The sequence below is a fragment of the Terrapene carolina genome, unplaced genomic scaffold (genome assembly GCF_002925995.2).
Source record: "Terrapene carolina triunguis isolate 2854851 unplaced genomic scaffold, T_m_triunguis-2.0 Scaffold21, whole genome shotgun sequence".
Lineage (NCBI taxonomy): Eukaryota > Metazoa > Chordata > Testudines > Emydidae > Terrapene > Terrapene triunguis.
In genome coordinates this window covers 517,569-539,905 of record NW_020664372.1, presented here as the reverse complement: position 1 = coordinate 539,905, position 22,337 = coordinate 517,569, and the positions used below count along the sequence as shown (strand labels likewise).

The 22,337-nt window shown below is 39.3% G+C and overlaps 1 protein-coding gene across 2 annotated transcripts in view; it reads left to right on the top strand.

Annotated features, from left to right (window-relative positions):
* Positions 1-22,337, top strand: part of KLHL1 (kelch like family member 1) — a 416,713-nt gene that overhangs the window by 291,211 nt on the left and 103,165 nt on the right. For both annotated transcript variants that reach the window (XM_024211986.2, XM_024211977.2), the window contains one exon: positions 15,637-15,823. In XM_024211986.2, the coding sequence (XP_024067754.1) occupies positions 15,637-15,823 (187 nt within the window). The remainder of the gene's footprint in view (positions 1-15,636; positions 15,824-22,337) is intronic.

Here is a 22,337-nt window from a genome sequence, read left to right as displayed (position 1 = left end):
ATATATTTGTTATGTGTCTATATCATTTTTAAAATGGAAAAAGCTTGATATTAATTATAGTAGATTTTAATAAATCATTAAAATATTAAAGGTTTCAGAGTAGCAGCCGTGTTAGTCTGTATCCGCAAAAAGAACAGGAGTACTTGTGGCACCTTAGAGACTAACAAATTTATTAGAGCATAAGCTTTCGTGGGCTACAACCCACTTCTTCGGATAATTAAAGTATACTAATACAGCTATCTCAGATTTCATATGGAGGAAAAAGTTGATAGGCTGGTATTTAAATTTGTTGTGGTTCATTTCTGGTAAGTGAAAAGGGTTGGGGGGGAATAGTTGGTCTAGTTGTTCTGATTGGATAATAAAACATTTAGCAAGAGAAGACATATTTTTCTTTTTAACTGCTGTCTTAGTGAGTAATTACTGCAGTTTACTGTCTATGACAGAGTCATTCTGAACGTTTTACATGGTTTTAAAGCTCCAACATCATTTTTATCAAAATGAAATGCACAGAATCTGTACATCAGTAAACTCCTAACTTGATATATTACAGAAATATATTATTTCCTTTAGTGCTAACAAACAGAAGAACCATTCATTCTTTTAAAGGCCAAATTTGATTTTAATTTACATCATGGTCTTATTTCAGAAGTATGAACACCAATAGTTCCCATGGACTTCATTTGGAGTGGACGGTACTCAGCACTTATAAAAATCAAACCCTATGGTAACAAAAAAAAAAAATACATTACTGAATGAGACCAGTGTCCATCTAGTCCAACATCCATCTCTTACAGTTACAAACCCCCCCATAATGGATAACTATGGAATAATTTGCCTATTAGGGCATAAGGAACATAAGTTATAAATAGTGTTTATGCTAATCCTCATCAATTTGTAGTTGACTTACACCCTGAAATAGTAGGGTTGTGTGTGTGTGTGTGTGTGTGTGTGTGATATCCTAGCTAATGTAATAATAGATGGCCCTCAATTTCTATATAATTTTCAAATTCTGTTTTGAGTCCAGCTGTTTTGAATACAGTACTGTGCAATTAAAACAGTATTTCCTCTCATCTGTTTTAAGTGTGCTGTCTTTCAATTTCATTTAATGTCCCCCGTTCTTGTATTTGAGACAGGTTAAACAGGACGACCAGTTTAGCAATGAGAGCTTCAGAGTACTCTGCACTTTCAAAAATCAGATCACTCCTGGATTTAGGTACCTAATATTAGGCATCCTTAGCAAAAATGCAAAGGATACTTTGGTACATAGCTTCTACTGAATAAATCCTTTATAAGATGTACTCTTTTGTTAATTCCTTTATTGTATTTAATACAAAAGGGCTAACAGAATTGACTTACAGTATGGAAAGTTACTTTAAGAACTAAATATGTTTTACTTGATTAAATTGCCAGTGTAACTGTCTAGAAGTATTTGAGCATATGGAGATCATTGTGGATATGCAGCTGGACGTGAGCTCCGACTGTGATGCTGTGGCCAAAAGAACTAATGCAATCCTGGGATACATAAACAGGGGGATCTTGAGTAGGAGTTGTGAGGTTATTTTACCTCTGAGTTTGGCATTGGTATGACTGCTGCTGGAATACTCTATTCAGTTCTGGTGCCCACAATTCAAAAAGGATGTTGATAAATTAGAGAGGATGCAGAGAAGAGCCACAACAATGACTGAAGGATTAGAAAACATGCCTTATTTTGATTGACTCAAAGAGCTCAATCTATTTAGTTTAACAAAGAGAAGGTTAAAGGGGGACTTGATTACAATGTATAAGTATCTATCTGGGAAACATATTTAATAATGGGATTTTCAGTCTAACAGAGAAAAATATAACACAATCCAATGACTGGACGTTGAAGCTAGACAAATTCAGATACAAAAATCAGGCGTAATTTTTTAACCATGAGAGTAATTAACCTTTGGGGGAAAATTACCAAAGGGTCATGGTGGATTCTTCATCACTGACAACTTTTAAATCAAGATTGAATGTTCTTCTAAAAGATTTCCTCTAAGAATTATTTTGGGGCAATTCTATGGCCTATGTTTTACAGGAGGTTGGATTAGATGATCACAACGATCTCTTTCTGGTCTTGGAATCGATGAGTCATCTTAGTGTTCATTATTTGTGGAACTGCTAGCACTTTGGGGTCCTCATCTGTGACTGGGGCTCCTAGGTGCTACTTCCATACAAATAATAAATAATAATAATAATTAGAAAAATGTAAATACCCTGAAGGAAAAGGAATCATGTAGGGAGATACAAGAGGATGAACTGAAGAGTAGCAAGATGAAACTCAGCAAAGAAAAAATTCCTGAACATCAGGGAAATAATGAATACTGAGAGTATTTAGTATTAAACTGATATACAGGAGAGCTGGTTGAAGCCACAGTAAGTGAGTTATTTTTGACTAGACAGAGCACACCACACATAATATACTGTAAGGAAAACCCTGCTGTATTGGACATACGACCAAGATGACCTTTATTTATCCCCAGTTTCTCTTTCTCTGTTATCTGACAACATTTGTAGTCTGCATGTAAAGCACCATGCTCACCTATTGCAATATATAAATAAATAATAATCATAGTACCAAAATGGTTGAACTGAGGAAACATGACTCTTGAAAGTTGGTAGATGAACTTTTTTTCACATTATTACTGATACTCAAAGAATCAGGTATCAAAACATATGCTTGTTATTCCAAATAGCCTTTTGACCTATTTTTCTTTCAAATTTTCTCTCCTTATTTAAAAGCTCCTATTTAAAAATAGCATTCCAGAGTGAAAACTTAAAGGTGTTCACAATTTACAGCAAACCTGCTCTCTGTGTGTTCTCCCCTAACATTAGAATTCATAAATGTTTTAGTTATGAAACCCTTCAATGGCTTGGCCTTAAATATATAATTGAGCTCCTGTCATCAACCTTCCATTCTGCCCTTTCCATTTTCCATATTCAAACTTACTTATTATTCTCCGGATACAAACTGAGGCTCTGATTCAGGAAAGCAAGTGCTTAAATCATAGTGAAGTTAATGAGATTTCAGCAGGTCCTTAAAATTTAAACATGTAATTAAGTGCTCTCCAGAACAGGGATGGTCTTAAGCATGTACTTAAGTGCTTTACTGATTCAGGACCTCAGTCGATGCTATTTAAAAGTTATAGAACAAAGCAAGCTATGTATGAGACTAAGGGCTTGTCGACATTTATGCATTTATGCATCTGTATTTTCACTTCCCAGAATATTAATTCAGTTGAGTACCTTAATAATGTTATTATTGTTGCAGGTGTTCCACTATACTTTCAGATGTAAAACATGTTATTATTATAAGTAGTGGTATATTCCAAACAAAATCATTAAAATCTTCATATTTGTAGAATATTTGATAAGGTCTTCTAAAAGGTTGTATGCCTCCTGTAAAATGATGGCATTAGAAATAGCAGAGAATAGAGGAAAAAATGAATAAGAAGTTTGTTTTAAGGAAAATTTACCAGGATAAGCACTTGGTTTAGGAATCATTAGTACATTATACACTTCAGTAACTAGTATATATAGCACCTTTTATCAGAAAATTTCAAACATTTTTTTTAAAGGAAGATCAGAATTGGGTTTTAAACATTTTTATAGTGCTTTTCTATTTTAGAATTTTTGTTATCCATTGAGAAATATCTTGTGGAATATAAAGAGAAGAGAAAAAAAAGAAAAAAAGAAAAATTTATGAATAGTTCTAAACAGCTATTTTCTTACAATTTTACACAGTAAATCCTGTGAAAAATATACGGAAACTTAATAACAAAATAAATCTGACCCTAATTATAGGCCCGATATGACTCTCATTGCTCAGAGCAGTTGTAGATGGTAGTAAAAATCTCAATGGCTTGTTCACAATGCAGTGTGTTCCCAATAGTGGATCTGCACTGGTTCTACAGCAATACTGGGAGACTTTCAGAAAAAAAAAATCTCTTTTCAGATAAGATGCTTGCAATCAATGGAAAAACTTTTATTGTCTTTTAGGGAGAGTACAATCAACCCTTATCTGAGAAGTAGATTCAGGAGGTTAGATATGAATAATAGAATCACAGAAGATTAGGGTTGGAAGAGACCTCAGGAGATCATCTAGTCCAACCCCCTGCTCAAAGCAGGACCAACCTCAACAAAATCATCCCAGCCAGGGCTTTATCAAGCCAGGCCTTAAAAACCTTTAAGGCTGGAGATTCCACAACCTCCCTAGGGAACCCATTCCAATGCTTCACCACGCTCCTAGTGAAATAGTTTTTCCTAATATCCAACCTAGACCTCCCCCACTGCAACTTGAGACCATTGCTCTGTCATCTGCCACCACTGAGAACAGCCTAGCTCCATCCTCTTTGGAACCCCCCTTTCAGGTAGTTGAAGGCTGCTATCAAATCCCTCCTTACTCTTCTCTTCTGCAGACTAAATAAGCCCAATTCCCTCAGCCTCTCCTCGTAAGTCATGTGCCCAAGCCCCCTAATCATTTTTGTTTTCCTCCACTGGACTCTCTCCAATTTGTCCACATCCTTTCTGTAGTGGGGGGCCCAAAATTGGATGCAATACTCCAGATGTGGTGTCACCTGTGCCGAATAGAGGGGAATAATCACTTCCCTCAATCTGCTGGCAATGCTCCAACTACTGCAGCCCAATATGCCATTAGCCTTCTTGGATTCAAGGGCACACTGTTGACTCATATCCAGCTTCTCGTCCACTGTAATCCCCAGATCCTTTTCTGCAGAACTGCTGCTTAGCCAGTTGGTCTCCAGCCTGTAGCAGTGCATGGGATTATTCCGACCTTAGTGCAGGACTCTGCACTTGTCCTTGTTGAACCTCATCAGATTTCTTTTGGCCAAATCCTCCAATTTGTCTAGGTCCCTAGGTGGACCTATTTCTACCCTCCATCTTATCTACCTCTCCCCCCAGCTTAGTGTCATCCGCGAACTTGCTGAGGGTGCAATCCATCCCATCATCCAGATCATTAATGAAGATGTTGAACAAAACTGGCCCCAGGACCGACCCCTGGGGCACTCTGCTTGATACCGGCTGCCAACTAGACATCAAGCCGTTAATCATTACCCATTGAGCCCGACAATCTAGCCATGATATGATTATCATATAAACTATATTGAAGTGCTAATAGTTTTCCTCCTAGCAGATTTTGGAACAGTGGACCAGTTGCCTGATGCATTGGTAAAACAGAATCAGGATGTTTTCTAGTGTAATTAAACAAGTCTGCATATCAGCAATTCAACTTGAAGAAAGCCCTGCTGAAACACCACTGAATCAAGTGCTATCATCAGAAAACATTGGTCTTGCTCTGCTTTTTGCATGCTGTCTGTTCTTCTCTTGTCTATGCCCTGTACTTTTCAAATAGCAATCCCCTTAGCCCAATGTCACTAGCATTTGGCTAAATGGTGCCTGTATTCCAAAGCTAAACATGGCTTAAGTCAGGTAGACCTGAGTGATAACACTTCTTTTTGGAGCTGCTTTGAAACACAAAGGAATTTTAGGAAGTCCAATGTCTTCTGTGGTTGGTCCCTCTGCTAGTCCCCTTCCAGGCAAAAGAGGGTATTTAATCCACACAATTTCACTCTTAACAACCTTTCAGGTCCAGCTGCCTTAGCCAGCCCCCATGAATCCCTTGGGGCCAGGACATGTTTTAACCTTTCCTTTAGAGATTTTCATATCAAGCGTTTAAATAATTTATCTTTAATTTGAATTTCATTCACACTTTTGCTGTAACAATAATGGAGAATATACTGAACAGAATAATAGAAATTAGACATGGGGAAGCAGGGCCGGCTCTAGGTTTTTTGCCGCCCCAAGCAAAAAAAAATTTGGCCGCCCCCCCCTCTTTTTTTTTGGCTTTTACACGTTTGCATATTGGGGAAATAATTGCAGAATATAATCACACATCAGCATGTTTAGTTGACTCTGTCGCTGCAAATTTCAGAGCAGAAAGTCCAAGGAAAATCTTTAGCTCCTCTTTGAGCTGAAATAAAACAGTGCAATTAGTCAAACGGCTCTTGGGAGATGCATGCAGGCTGATAGGAACATCTAGGTAAATCAAAACTGTTAAAACTCAATGATCTTTCACTTGTTAAAGAACGTGTGTCGCTTACTCTGAAGAAAAAAATAGGAAAAAGGCTCATAGAAAATTAAATTGCACCAGGAAAAAAAAATCCAACTCCCCCAAGGAACAGGAAGTGAGATACTTTATTACTATACATTGATCTGTCAATGCCACTCACGGAAAGTCTGAGCAATCAAGCTGCAGCAAACATATGATGGTTACAGATATGTATACAACGTTGAAATTAGTGACGTTCAAAAGTTCAGCAGCGAGTGGCTGCAGGGATGGCTGCCCCGCACCTCTTTCTGCTGTCAGCATGTGAGAGGAGGCCAGGCTTGGAAACAAGGCTGAAATTGACCATGTGCCAAGAAGGAGAGTTGAGCAAGGAAAACCCACAGTAACGTTCAACCTTAAACCGCAAAGGAAAAAAAGGAAAAAGGCAAGGGGGGAGAAGAGGAAGGCGAAGGGGTGGCTGACTGTGCTGCTGAGCTGGGAGTGTGTGTGTGTGTGGGGGGACATTAGCTAGGTCCAGCCTCTGCTAGAGCCATGGAGAGCCCAGTCCTATCCTGTGTCCTTTATCCGGGTGATGGGAATATCAGTGAGGCAAAGACCTGTCCAAAAAGGCTCTGCGGAGAAGCAGAGCAGCAGCTAGGGCCACCGGGGAAAGCTCTGGGGAAAGTGGAGAGAAGCAAGGGCAGCCAGCAGCAGCCCAGCTCCATGGAAGGGAGCGCATCAGCTGGGCATGAGGAGAGCGGGGGTAGGGAAAGCGCCGCGCTCCCTTTGCAAGCTCCCTGCGGTTTCAGCTCCTCCTTGTGCTTCAAAGCCCCGCAGCAGGATCCCGGAGCAGCCTCCTCCTGCATCCGGGTGGTGAAGAGCCAGTGGGAGATTAACAACGCGCGTCCGAGTCAGAGGCGGGAGTAGGTGACATTGCCCAGCTGCCGCCTGGAACTTACTGTCCACAGGCTGGAGCGCAGCCCTGGAGCCCGCAGCAGCTGGTCTTGGAGGAGCCAGACCTGGTGATCGAAGTGTCCGGCCGGCGGATCCGAGCCCACAAGTCAGTGCTGGCGGCCAAGTCCCCGGACATCCTGCGGGTGAAGGGGGTGAGCTACGGGGTGAGCTGCTCATCGACGCTGCCAGATTTTTGGCTAGATACAGGTGTTGTTCATAAAACTGGAGGAGGAGGTTGTGCTCACCTTATATTCAATATGCCAGTGGTTAGCGTACTCAACTAGGTAGACAGATACCCAGGTTAAAATCCCCTTTCCAGAGCAGAGACTTGAACCTAGGTCTCCCTGCAGAGTTTCTGTGGTAATATGTGGACCTACGTGTTTATCCTATTTGTGAGCTCAACTGTGAGAAGTGAGTGAAAATTTATACAATGTCACAATAACTTATGACTATAAATGTTGATGGGAAAAGATGCCAAAGGGAGACAGACTAAATTAGTCCAAACAAAAAGACCAACTGATATAATTCAAGGACTTTATTAAGATGATGCCTGGTAAACAAGAGAAGTGTGGAATTGCAAATCAATAGATCAAAATTGGTGTGCCAGAAATTAGGCCGAACTGGTGAACAAAATTTTGAGGGGATTGTTTATTCTGCCCATCACTCTCCTTGTGGGGTCCTCAAAATGAAGACTTTGGGGCGGGAAAGTTGTCTGCCAGCAACCTCTACAGTGAGCTTCATCATAATGGCTGCAACTCCCACCATCTCCTGGGACCCCAAAATGTATCATAACACAGTTGGGCCCTTGCTATTCTGAGCCCAAAAGATGTCCTGGCCAGCCCAGGACAGAGAGAGGGACCCAGATGATATCTCCATCTCCTCTGGCTTTGGCTAAATCCCAAACCCAACCTGGGATGGGAGACTTGTCATATACACACTCGTTAGTGTATCATTTTCCTTCCCCACATTATTTCTTCTCTTTCCTATCCTCCTTTTTCCTTCTGGCAGCCAGGACTGTATGTTCTGAAACACTTCCATAAGTATGCGATCAGAGGCAATTAAAAGTAGTGCCCTAAATGTTTTGATCCTTGTATAAGTTTGCCAGGTCTTAGAGTGGCTAATAAGTAGGGTGACCAGATGCCCCATTTTTAAAGGGACAGTCCCATTTTTGGGGACTTATTCTTATATAGGCACCTATTACCCCCAGTCCCATTTTTTTCACAGTTGCTATCTGGTAACCCTACTAATAAGACATGTGCTATACCTGTTTTTCCAGTATTGAGGTTTCAAGTGAAAGTCAACACCAGTGACAGAAGCTGCATTTTTAAAAACAGTTTGCTGTTCTTTTCTCTTCTCTCTTTTGTGTATTTGAGTTGTTTTGACTGCTAGGAAACTGGATTGGACTTTAACAACAGCTCCATCCCATCTCAACTAACTTTTTCTCTTTTCCCCCAAAAGAACAGTTATTTAACATGTATGTTAAATGCTCGTGGCTGGCCCATGTCAGCTGAGTCAGGCTGCAGGGCTATAAAATTACAGTGTAGATGTTTGGGCATGGGCTGGAGCCTGGGTTCTGAACCCCTTTAAGGGGGAAGGTCCCAGAGAGCCTGAGCCCAAATGTCTACACTGCAATTTTATACCACTGCAGCCCAAACCCTGACAGCCCAAGTCAAAACAATTATTATTAGCAGTATTTTTTTTAATCTGGCTTGTGTTAGTGACTCTTTAGTTATTATTTGATTAGTGCTTGGTGGCTTGGTTATTAGTTTGTGCTTTTGAACCAGTACCTATTGTATAGATGTCTACATCTTAAAGCAACCATTATGGTTGGCTTTAGTGGGCACACTTGCTGGTGGTCTTACTGGAGGCTAAGGGTTGAATGGAAGTGGAGACTAAACTAACTTGGACCCCAAGTTTTGGTGGTCCCTCAAATTCAGTGTTGAAGGTCATGAATGGGGCAATGTGGAGGAGCTTGCACTGTCAGTAGCCATGCTCTGTCTGTTGTTAGGCCCTCTGGGCTAAGCAGCTATGCAGCTGTGTAATTTACTGCTTTGAGAACTTCTGCAGCAGTTCATCGGTGACTGTGTATAAATAATCAGAAATGCCATGTGCTGCCATTTCCCCCTCTGTCCCATTCTTGCTTCTCCATTTCTGCCTCCCACCACACCACACACACAACTGGCATAGTGGCTTCCCTTTTCCCACTCTTGCAGAGCTCCTATTGAAAGAGCAGAACTAGAAATAGGGAAGGGAGTTACAATGGGCAAGAAGTAATTACCAGCACTCACCTTCCCACCAGCCAGCTGCCCAGGACTACTCACTAGTTCCTGCTAAGTAGCTCAACAAGGAGCCATAAATAAGCAAACCACAACAGGTATTACCATATTATAAACTGCTTTTAATATAGGATACCAATAAAACTACAGGAAACATTTATATCAGATTATGAACCCATTCAAATTTAGCCCAATTCAAGCTTTGGTACATTTTGTGGACATGGACAAAGCATGTTCAAACATCTGCAAAATTTCCCACACCAACCTCTTCTCCTCAAGTTCTGGGACCCCCCTCTCAAACTTTATCTTAGATTATTTTAGATTTTGTATGAGAGAATGGTGTGTGTTGCCTGGGGGAGAAGAATTTGGGGCACAGAGGGAAGCTTTTCCTTATGTGTGTGGATGGGGCGGAATTCCCATCACAGATTGAAGTTTATCACAATTGAAACTCAAAGCAAACATGCAAGGGTGGTTTGCCTCCAGCTGCTTTGAATCAAACTGAGGATGGAATTTGTAATCCCTCCTGGTTGACACTAAACATTTAGGGTTCACCCATTTTAGATACCTACTAGGTTGAGAATTTGAAATTAATGGATGATTGGGCTTTCAAATGAGATATGTGGAGTCAGCATCAGCAGGATCATCCTAATTGTGGCTCTTTGGGTAGGTCTGGAACAGTGTGTGGAATGCTGAATATAAGCATATTAGTTTGGATAGTGCACTATGTACGTTGCTTTACCTATTTCAAAAATCAATCAAAGATATGTGGTCATATTTAAATATTTATTTACAGAATAAATATTCTGTACTCAGACTTGGGCAGCTGGACCTTGTGGTCCAGATTATTATGCCTTCCATATGAAGAGAATGTATATGACATGCGTAAAATGCCTCCCTCTTCCCTTCTGAGGTACAGGTTTACAGTCTTGGAGTATTTAGTGCAGCACAAGCTGATGAATTTATAATATTTTTTTTCTAGAAGACATGAAAAGAATGTACATTTTATGAGAAAACCTATGACATCAGGTAATTCAATTTCAGATATTCTCCATGATACTTCTCAAAGATGTAATTTGCAGAGACAGAACCTAATATTTGCTGTGCTGGTTTGTTCAATCAAAGTTATGTTTTAATCTGCTATACTGTATTTGGAAGAAACTTCTCCAGCATCATCAGCAGCTATAATTTCTGAATTCATACTACCTAGTCATTAAAACCTAAAAGGGTAGATATGATTGTTAGAAAATTCACTAGTGAAATATTTGGGTTTTAGTTGTTAAAATCATATTTTCCAGTGGCGAAAAACAATTGCACATACTAGTTTATAACCTATTTTTGGTATGTGAATAAAAAATAGCCAATATGTATTCAAAGGCTGGCTGCTCTTGCAATTATATCTAGCCTCAGAAAATATACACGTTAATAATTGAAAAAATAATTGAAAAAAATCCTGAAATGCAGGTTCTTTCATGAGGAGAACAACACACAGTCTACTTTTCGAACATGTTCACCTTAATAAGAGGGACAGGTGTGGGGTTTAAGTAAAGGAGAATACAGCTCCCCTTCCTTCCCTGACTGTCTTGAAGTGTCCCTGCTTTCCCAGAGTGGCATCTTCCCCCTAGCTGGTGAAGAGAAACCTCACCAAATATGTTTATCTCTAAGCTGCTTGGACTCTAGGGGTCAAGGTTTTCTAGGCATAAGCAAGAGGTCTCCAGCGGCTTAGTTTGGGTTAGACCTCAAGGGCTTGCTTATTATAGAAAGCAACAGAGAGTCCTGTGGCACCTTTAAGACTAACAGATGTATTGGAGCATAAGCTTTCATGGGTGAATACCACATGCATCCGACGAAGTGGGCATTTACCCACGAAAGCTTATGCTCCAATACAGCTGTTAGTCTTAAAGGTGCCACAGGACTCTCTGTTGCTTTTTACAGATCCAGACTAACACGGCTACCCCTCTGATACTTATTATAGAAGTTTCTATTACATTTCTATATCTGTGTTTACCTGCTTTAACCTTGTAAATAACCCTTGTTTCCTTTTCCTATTAATAAAACTGTATATAGTTTATTATAGGCTTAGCTACAAGTGTTGTCTTTGATGTGAGATCTAATATGCAATTTACCTGGGGAAAGTGACTGGTCTTTTGAGAGTGGGAGTAACCTGAAGATTGCCGTGATTCTTGGTGTAAGGGACCATTTATCACAAAGATATGCTCACCTGGGAGGCAAGTTAGATCTGAGTATGCTGTGACTCCTTGTTTCGTCTTAGAGACTAACAAATTTATTTGGGCATAAGCTTTCATGGGCTAAAACCCACTTCATCGGATGCATGCAGTGGAAAATACAGTCGGAAGATATATATACACAGAGAACATGAAAAAATGGGTGTTACCATACCAACTATAACGAGACTAATCAGTTAAGGTGGGCTATTATCAGCAGGAGAAAAAAAAACTTTTGTAGTGATAATCGGGATGGCCCATTTCCAGCAGTTGACAAGAAGGTGTGAGTAACAGTAGGGGAAAATTAGCAAGGGGAAATAGTTTTTACTTTGTGTAATGACCCATCCATGCCCAGTCTTTATTCAAGCCTAATTTAATGTTGTCCAGTTTGCAAATTAATTCCAATTCTGCAGTTTCTCATTGGAGTCTGTTTTTGAAGGTTTTGTTGTTGGAGAATTGAGACTTTTAGGTCTGTAATTGAGTGACCAGGGAGTTTGAAGTGTTCTCCGACTGGTTTTTGAATGTTATAATTCTTGACGTTTGATTTGTATCCATTTATTCTTTTGCGTAGACTGTCCGGTTTGGCCAATGTACATGGCAGAGGGGCATTGCTGGCACATGATGGCATATATCACATTGGTAGATGTGCAGGTGAACGAGCCTCTGATGGTGTGGCTGATGTGATTAGGTCCTATGATGGTGTTCCTTGAATAGATATGTGGACAGATTTGGAAATGGGCATTGTTGCAAGGATAGTTCCTGGGTTAGTGTTTTTGTTGTGTGGTGTATGGTCAGGGCCGGCTTTATCAAGTGCGGGGCCCGATTCGTACTCACCCAGTGGCACTCCGGGTCTTCGGCGGCATTTTGGCAGCGGGTCCTTCACTCGCTCCGGGTCTTCGGCGGCACTCAAGGACCCGCCGTCGAAATGCCTCCGAAGACCCGGAGCGAGTGAAGGACCCGCCGCTGTAATGCCGCCGAATACCCGGAGCGCCGACGGGTGAGTAAAAATTGAAAAATGTGCCAGCGCGGGGCCCTCTTAGGCGCTGGTGTGGGGCCCGATTCGGGGGAATTGGGCAAATCGGCCTAAAGCCGGCCCTGTGTGTGTTTGCTGTATGATATTATGAATTTGCAGAATATGAGCCGAGTAACATTTTTCACTTCCAAAATCTATGCATATTATATGTTCCTTCTCTGGTTTTATGGAGATACCTTTATTGCTTTTTAGATCATAGAATCATAGAAGATTAGGGTTGGAAGAGACCTCATGAGGTCATTTAGTCCAATCCCCTGCTCAAAGCAGGACCAACCCCAACAAAATCATCCCAGACAGGGCTTTGTCAAGCCGGGCCTTAAAAACCTCTAAGGATGGAGATTCCACCACCTCCCTAGGCAACTCATTCCAGTGCTTCACCACCCTCCTAGTGAAAAAGTTTTTCCTAATATCCAACCTAAACCTTCCCCACTGCCACTTGAGACCATTGCTCCTTGTTCTGTCATCTGCCACCACTGAGAACAACCTAGCTCCATCCTCTTTGGAACCCCCCTTTCAGGTAGTTGAAGGCTGCTATCAAATCACCCCCTCAATTCTTCTCTTCTGCAGACTAAATACGCCCAGTTCCCTAAGCCTCTCTTCATAAGTCATGTGCCCCAGCCCCCTAATCATTTTCATTGCCCTCTGCTGGACTCTCTCCAATTTGTCCACATCCTTTCTGTAGTGGGGACCCCCAAACTGGATCAAAATAACAGAATCATGGAGGCAGATTTTCAGCCGGCACAGTTTTTTATTTACATGAGCTGAGGATCTGCCCCTGGAAACTGAGGGCTGGTCTATACTTAGCCGCTAGTTCGGCGGCTGGAAATCGAACTTCCTGGTTCGATTTATCGCGTCTGGTCTGGACGCGATAAATCGAACCAGGAAGTGCTTGCCGTCGACTGCGGTACTCCAGCTCAACGAGAGGAGTACCGTGGAGTCGACGGAGGAGCCTGCCTGCCGCGTGTGGACCGCGTCTGAACCGCGGTAAGTTCGAAGTAAGGTATGTCGACTTCAGCTACGTTATTCACGTAGCTGAAGTTGCGTACCTTACTTCGACTTGGGGGGTTAGTGTAGACCAGGCCTAAATCTCTCCCAAACTCTCCTCCCCCACTCTCCATTTATAATTATCTGATTCCCTCATATGTTTAAAAGGGTGAACAAATATGTTTTCTTTCCTACCAAAGTCAGTGGAACTCTTCTGCTCTCTCTTTATTAAAAGGGAGAGAAATTAAATTTGCATTCACATGATTACTCCAGCTTCCTTTTGCAGTTTGTGTTGCTTTTTCTGAAGTTCAAAGACAGACATGTGTCCGGTGTCCTTTTTTTCCCTCTCATTTCCCTTGAGTTCTGACCTCTTGATTTTCTGATTCTTTTAAAATTATCATCTTCCACAAAAAATAGCTTACTGTTCCTGTTTGCATAAATATTTTTATTACCCAGAGCTCTTTTTATGTACTCGATCCATTGTTTCTAATGAATTTTAATAGTCTGTTCTCCCTAAATTACTAGCTTTTAACATTGATATACTGATATGTTTCTGCTACTCTTTGAGAGGGTAAAAAGAAGACAAGAGGAAAATGTCTGTGATATACAGCATATAACAGTCAACTTTTTTTAAAAAGTGTTTACATATCAAGCAGGGTATTTGTGTGTGAAAAGGGAATAATTTGATACAGCCTCAGGAGCTTGCTATATGTAAAAATAAAACATACATTAGTAATGAGTATGTAGTGAGGCTTTCCTTGCCTAAAACTCATTCATTGAGTGACATTGTCAATAAATGGAAACATAAAATGAATTACAAAGATTTAGTAGTTTGTTACCTTCTCTGTGGCCATATACCAATTGCCCAGGGTTACAACACTTCTAACGCTCTCGGACCAAACAGTCAAAACTTACCCTTTATACAACTGTTTAGTAAAATTACATTAGTTCATATATTTAGAAATAGGTACCTAAATGGTGCCCACAAAATCCATCCACACAAACAGTAATATGCAAGCACCAAGTACATATAGGGTAAACCTGGATTATCCAAATTTCAGATTTCTTAGCATTGTTTGTATTCCCTAAATCTGAAGTGTTTATAGGAATCAAATTTCCTCTGTCTATTTCTCCAATAATCAGAGGTTTATGTGTTTAGACATTCAAATAATTGGATTTTACCTGTGTTTACTTGTGTTTACTTGTATTCTCAATTAACTATTTTTTCTTCTTCTAGTGCATCTTTTGGTTCTGAGATAATCATGGTGAAAAATACCTTGGAGATAATTAAGACAGACAACAGATATTTCAAGTGTTCAACTTATTGTCTCCCCTTCTAAAATTTACAGATCCTACCATGCTATAATTTCTTTTTAAATTTACTTACTGATTTGGGCAACCTAGTTCATCAGGCACCCATATCCCATGAATATTGATTACAACTCCTGTGCCAGTTTCAAGAGATGCAGTCATTTTATTACTGTAAATTTAGCAGAAAGTGGTATAAGTGTTCATCTGTGTCTGCAGTGTGAAATCAGATTGCTGCTAACATACACAGCTGAAGCAGAAATAATCCAGAAAAGCCATGAGAAACTTTCAAATGAATAGCTAAATAATACATTTGAAAACAATTAGAGTACATTTCTGTAAACCACTATGTGAAATACCATAGAAAGTTAACAAAGGACGCTGACTAATGAGTATATTTGTGATCATTTAAATATGAATGTTTTTACCTATAATGAGAGCCATTAAAAATCAACATTTATCCAGTTATCATGCTGTGGTGTACAAGAGTGTTTCCCAAAATTCTGAATAGTAAATACCTCCCATATCTCATGTACTTTGGGGAAGTAACTGTTCTAAATGTGTTTTCATGATCCACAAAGCATTGCCCATTTCTTGTATAAAAGGTTTTGAAATGAATAAGCTTGACAGAATCTTGCCTGCAACAAGATGATACATTTAGTGTTACTTTTGTAAACAATATTGTTAATTTTCTGGTGGCTTTCCCGTTGCATAGTACTATTTATCCAGGAGTACTGTACCATTATTGATTCATGATTGTGTCATTCACAGATATTGGCTGACCTAGAAAATCATGCACTTTTTAAGGATGACTTGGAATGTCAGAAGCTAATTCTGGAAGCTATGAAATACCATCTTTTACCAGAAAGAAGAACTCTAATGCAAAGTCCAAGGACTAAACCTAGAAAATCTACAGTTGGAACACTGTATGCTGTTGGAGGAATGGACAACAACAAAGGTATTAGATTTTTTTTTTCTTTAAACAGGTTATGCTTTGCAGCTGTGACTATATTTTGTCTGATGGCAAATAATGAAATAATTTTCTGTTCAAAGGTTTATGGGGTCTAATCCAACCAGAAGTAACTTTTAAGCCTATTGGCTTATAGAAACTCCACTAGTTTTCAGAGGCAAAATGTGGCTATCAGATGGGAATATTCCCTCTCTAACAGATGTGGAATGACTCATTTCCAACAACTGAGTCTTGAAATGCACCTAAATTTATGCTAATAAATATCACATAAGTCTGGAAAATGATGTTTGGTATTCCACTGAGTATTCTTTGAGAATTCTTTGCCCTAAAACCCTCAAGATGTGTTCCTCCCCCTTTAAAAGGTACCACTTACAAATCTTTATTTTCTATTTTTCACTTATGGGGCTAATAAAATGTTATCACCATTTTTACAATACTTAATTTTATGAAGATAAAATTACTTGTTAATTGAGAAAATAAACTGATGTTTTGCTGCCTTGCCTCATTATAAGGATTATATTTGCCAGGAATCATTTCATTTAAAGTGGAGAAATTAGAAAGCAATGAAAATTGGAGCAGTCTTTGTGGTGAACATTTTAAGAATATTACTTTTGTACCTTTAAAATCGGTAAAGGAATCAAAAGTGATTTAATTATTTTGAAACCAAGGAAATCACTGCACTAAAATGGTGTTACAGAGCCTTATAATGAGACTTTATAATGAAACAGGCTTTCCTTGCATTTCTGAAGGCTTACTAATGACAAACCCACAGTATTCTCCACTTTCATGCCAGCCTTTAGGCTGAAGATCATATCTTCAGACGTAGTTCTAGTATGAAAGGTACTGACTTACAGTCAATAAAGAAAATGTTTAAATATAAGATAAAATATATGCCTTTCACAGTTCACATCTAAACTTTTAGAATGTACATTCACTGTGTTATCTTTCACTGGAACACTGTCTCTACACCAGGCCTAAGACTCAGATCTCTAGACAAACACAGCAGTGATTTCAGCTCTGGTGATTTCTGAGAAGGGACAAAAGGTCTCAACTGAGTCTAATCAGTTCTGTCTTTAAATACTGGAGTGAGAGGGTCAAATAGCATCTAGAAGTCTTAAAACAGAATCCTCACCATGAAGTTGGAACACCTGTTCCCACCTCCTCTGATTTTCACTTTGATACTCCACACTCAGTAAGTGACATTTCAAATTAGGGTGACTCCTCAATTAGGGCATATTAAGTACAGTTCTATTGCCCTGTAGTCATACAATAAGGATCGAAACATTTCATTACCCCTGCAGCCAAGACAAGTGAATCAATGTTGATTAACCTGGCAAAGCAGGTCTGTGATCACCTTAGCAAAGTAGTCCATGGGAGTATGGTTTATAGAGCCCTGTGTGGATACAAAATTTGTATCTGCATCCGATCCATGCTATGCAGACATAGTCCATGGATATTTGTGGATATGAAGTGGATATCCACAGATTTGCAGGGCTCTAACTGCTCCTGAGGTCTTTTTCCCCAATTTATCAATAGATGACAAGAGACAGCTCTTTCAGACCGCTGGCTTACACATATGGAAAAACACACACACAAAAACAATTTTGCTCCATATATAAAAGCACCATCAATAAAGTGCATATTCCCAGACCATGAGTGTGCAACAGATTAGAGTTAATCTGAAAAAAAAAAATAATATTAAAGCACTGTTGCTAATGAAGCTTGAGAACGTAAAATGGGCCAGACATGTTGATTGTTTGAAAGAAAATAAGCATAAATTCTTGTACATCTCCCATGATCTGCATGGTAACATTCTATGGTATGTTACAAGTTTAATATTATGCTAAGGATTCTGATTAGAACTCTGAGGAGATTGGAATGTACAGTACAATATACAGTAAAGTTAAAAAAATCAGCAACTTCAGCATAGTCTCTGTCAGCTACTTAAATCTCATCAACAAGTTATGGGGTTTTTTTTCATGCCGCCTATGCCATGATTTTTTGTTACATATGGGGGCCTTCTTTAATTTTAGAGCCAAATTGCAAGTGCCCCCGCCTCCACTGTAAGATATTATCTCTTTGTTCTGTATATGGGGGTGGAAACCTAGCTTTCATCTAATCCCTAGGTCACAAGTCAGTCCTGTACCTTCAGCACTGTGAACTGAAGGAGTGAGTGTGTGTGGATATGAATACGGGAATCAATGTACTCAAAGTCATGTTATAGAACATATAGCACACCGAGGTTGGGATCCACAATGTGTTTGTCCAAAGTGGAACAGTTTCAACAGGAGACATTTGGGTCCCATTCAAAATCTAGCCTCATCTTGTAGGCATGGTCTGAGCACGTCTATTGGGTTGGGCCCCCATAGGCAAGATAGGCAGGGGAGCTCTTCTTTTTACCTGGTTTGTGAATCACACTGGGGCTTAAGCAGAAAACAGGGCCTTTGTGTTGTGCTGTTTAATTTATAACATCTTTATTGCTAAGTGTGTGCCTGGGATTAATAATAGCATTTCCACACTTTGTGGACAAATTTCTAAACTGAGCCCTGAGAGCCAACAAGGGATCTGAACTGACTCTAGAGGCCCTTTGGAACTCTTGGCTGATGATTGATAGTGGGTCAGTCTAGAGATTAGTAGCACCATTAACATTCAGGGCTTATTTGGGGGGATCTTACGGCATTCAGATGAGGGTGCACCTGCCTATGATTTGAGCTTCCTTGAAATTCAGGTACTTCACGATGTGGTGTCACTGATACACTGTGGACTGGTATCATCAATCATCTCCAGTCACTTTGGTATTTGGTAGTAGGAAATCAGAGGCAGCTTTGAAATGATCTTTTGAATCTCATCTCTAATTAGGTATTACAAGGTAGGCTTTGATTGTGTGTGTGTGTATATATATATATATATATAGGTATATATATAAAGGAACAGCAGGATGTAAATCCACAGCAAATTTACTATGTTGCATATTGATAGTTTCCCATTACAAGTGCTCTTCTGGGCAATTCAGAATGTATGTTGATTTCCTGTCATGTAACATTTAAGGTGTAACCTGTGCCTGCTTAGCTGTCCTGGTGCTTGTTGGAAACTTATCTAATTCTTAGAGCTTGGCTATATATAACTATTTGGTGTGGTGGGGATGGCATGAAGCCTAAGTAAGGTACAACTGAGTATCTGATGGTTTGCTGTACAGACCTGTTTGTTTTGTGTTTATGACTACATAAAAGAACATTCAGAAAAAGGTGAAAAAGAGTGGAAGTGGCATCAAGGCGTGTAAATTTTTGAGAAGGTTGTGTGGTTTTGAACAATTGCTGTGAATTCATAAAGTGACTCTTAACCTTTCATCCGTATGATGATGCTATCAATGTATTTTCACCCAATCAAAGGTTTATGTGTGGAAGTCATACTGATCTTTTCTTCCACTTTCCTCATGAAAATATATGAATGGAATAGTGCACTCCATGTTCACAAATATGTACTTTATAATACCAGCTGTTATTTTCCTCCAGAAATGAAACTATTATGTAGAAGAATTAGATGTGCTAAGCAAGTTAGCAATTCAGTACCTAGCACAAAAGGAAGGAGGTTGGTGCTAGGTATTATGAAATTATTTTAAGGTTACGTAGTAGATCATATAACTTTATTTTGAAATCTCTGCTGCAATTATTTTCTTCCTCATAGGAACAGAACATTAAACCCTATCAGCAAGTGACTGGTATTGGGATGTCTTAAACAATAAATCAATATTCCTACAGCATAGAAATAGCTTTACAAAATCAATAGGAGCAAATTTATTTTATTGTAAATGTTTAGCTCTCTATAGTGTACAATTTTTTATTTTCTCACAATCTTAATCTAAAATAAAGATTTTTTTTCAGGTTTGAATGAAAAGCCCATGTACATGTATGAAATTGAGAAGCAATAGTTTCTCTTTGAAGGAAAATTTAAATTCTGTATCATTGGGCACATCAATGTAATCAAAGAAAGCAACATGAATCTTAGGGACATGAATAGGACCTTAACCACAAATAGTTCCATTGCCTTTTGTGAGTCAGGCTAGCAAGATTAGGGCTCATTATTGTCTAGGTTCATGTGAGCAGGAGATGCAAGATTGAAATAAATAGGTCTGAGTAGAAGACATGTGTCTCTTTAGAAGAATGAAAATATTGACTTCTTATAGACATCTTGGAATCCCAAATGCAGAACAATACTTATATGATATATTATGTCAGATAGTATATTGTGAGATTATTATGGGGGAAATATCCTTTCTGAGTAAAAGGAGATACTATAAATAATTGAATATTGTTATAGAAAAAGCAGAATACTTATTGATCAATCATCAAGTTTTCTAATGTACCTCACTTGTTCCAGCAGGTAGAATACCAAGGGACTCTGCTAAGCCACAGGGGAAAAAAAGTAATACTATCAGAGGAATTGTGATTGAAATGCATAGATATATATAACTCGTGGAACTAAAGTTTGGGGTTAGCTCTATCCGTGGAACTAATGTTTGGGGTTAGCTCTATCTTTAGTGAATCACAGTCTTGAAGTGAACACAAGGAAAGACAAACTTAAAAATAACTCAATTAAGAAACACTCCTATACAAATCAGACAGGTTAATAATGGAGAGAGATAAAAGTTGATCTACTGAAACAATGATTTAAATTTATCTTTTCACTTAATCTAGTGATCAAACATAAAAACTATCAACAAAATTACATATTACATATAAAATGCATTATCAGTGTGTATCAACCTAAGTTAGAAAAAAGAGTTCTTCCATTACTATCTGTATCGGACAAATATAAAACTCTTTGGTATCAAATCTGAAGATACCAAACAGGGAAACTTTATGCTTACTTAGCAAATTCCCATAGGCAGTATTCTGCCTTTTCTATCACACTTTTAAATTATTAATCCCTTTTCATTTTAAGGTATATTTTTTCTGTAATATTGTACAGTTGTATTATCTGGCATGACATCATAAGGATTTTATCATGCTCTGAGATTTCAAGGTTTTTTTTAAAAAGGCAGTGTTTTGAATTGTTCTATATATGAAACACAAACTATACTTTTCATTCAGACCTTTTGACCTTGCAACCTTTTTTTTTGTACCCATGTAGACAAACTTTGTAAATTATTCTGGGACCAGACAATATTCTGGTCATACTACTCCTTGTAGTCCTTTTGAAGTCTGCTGGGACTGCTTGTCTAACTAAAGTTTCTTGTTTGCAGGACTGGATCTTATGTCCTTTTGTGTCCTCTTTTTGAATTGCCTGATGAGATCACACCTTAAAAATCTATTTCCTTTACATTGATTCAGTTAGAGTTTGCCTGAAAAAAAATTTATAAGGACCCCCAAGATTTTATTCATAGTGATCATTACAAACCACTCCATCATCAAATACAGAAAACAGTTTTGATGGATAATCATCATTTCCCATAATTTGAAGTGTTTAGCTAACATGAAGGAAAATTCTAGCTCTTCATCTTAACTTTTTTTTATTTCACATTTTTGTTGAAAATGTGGGATGCAGTCCTTAAGTCAGGTACGCATAAAAGTGTACATTGGTGGATATCTTGTATGTAAAGTTTGAATGTATAGTGCTTATATTAACATAATATGCATATAATGAAACCTGTCCTAAGGACCACATCCAGTAGGCATATCCTTTCTTAAGCTATTCGTTTTAAAATATCTTTAAGGTTTCCAGCACAATTTAGTTCAAACTCTAGTTCAGGGGTCAGCAACCTCTGGCATGCAGCTCGCCAGGGTAAGCACCGGGCCAGTTTGTTTACCTGCCGTGTCTGCAGGTTCGTCCGATTGCGGCTCCCACTGGTCACGGTTCGCTGCTCCAGGCCAATGGGGGCGGTGGGAAGCCGCAGCCAGCACATCCCTCGGCCCGCGCCACTTCCCGCCGCCCCCATTGGCCTGGAGCAGTGAACTGCAGCCAGTGGAAGCCGCGATCGGCCGAACCTGCGGACGCGGCAGGTAAACAAACTGGCCTGGCCCGCCAGGGCGCTTACCCTGGTGAGCCGCGTGCCAGAGGTTGCCGATCTCTGCTCTAGTTACAGACCACCTCTCCAAGGTGACCTATTATTTTTGGCCTTTATAGAAAGACAGACTTTCATATAAGTTATTTATTTATGTCCCCCTTATTACTGAGGCCTTCCTCTCAAAGACTAAGACTCCAGTATGGTAAGATATTGTAACAAGCTTCTGAATGGAAAGAACCGGAGCACTTACTTCTATTCATGATGTTGCATGATCCAGTGTGTACATCAGCTCCTGGCTAGGGAAGGTTTAGTTATAGACTGTCTTCAGCACATATTGTTTGTTAAATGTCATGACATTACTTTGTGAAGAATTAGAAAATTTGGGAGTGTTTTGTTTTATCTTTAAAGATACTGTTGTCATAAACATAACTGACTAGAATGATCTCAAAAGTGTGGGGGTTGAAAATGGCTTGTCAGAAGGAATGAACCAGTTGTTCT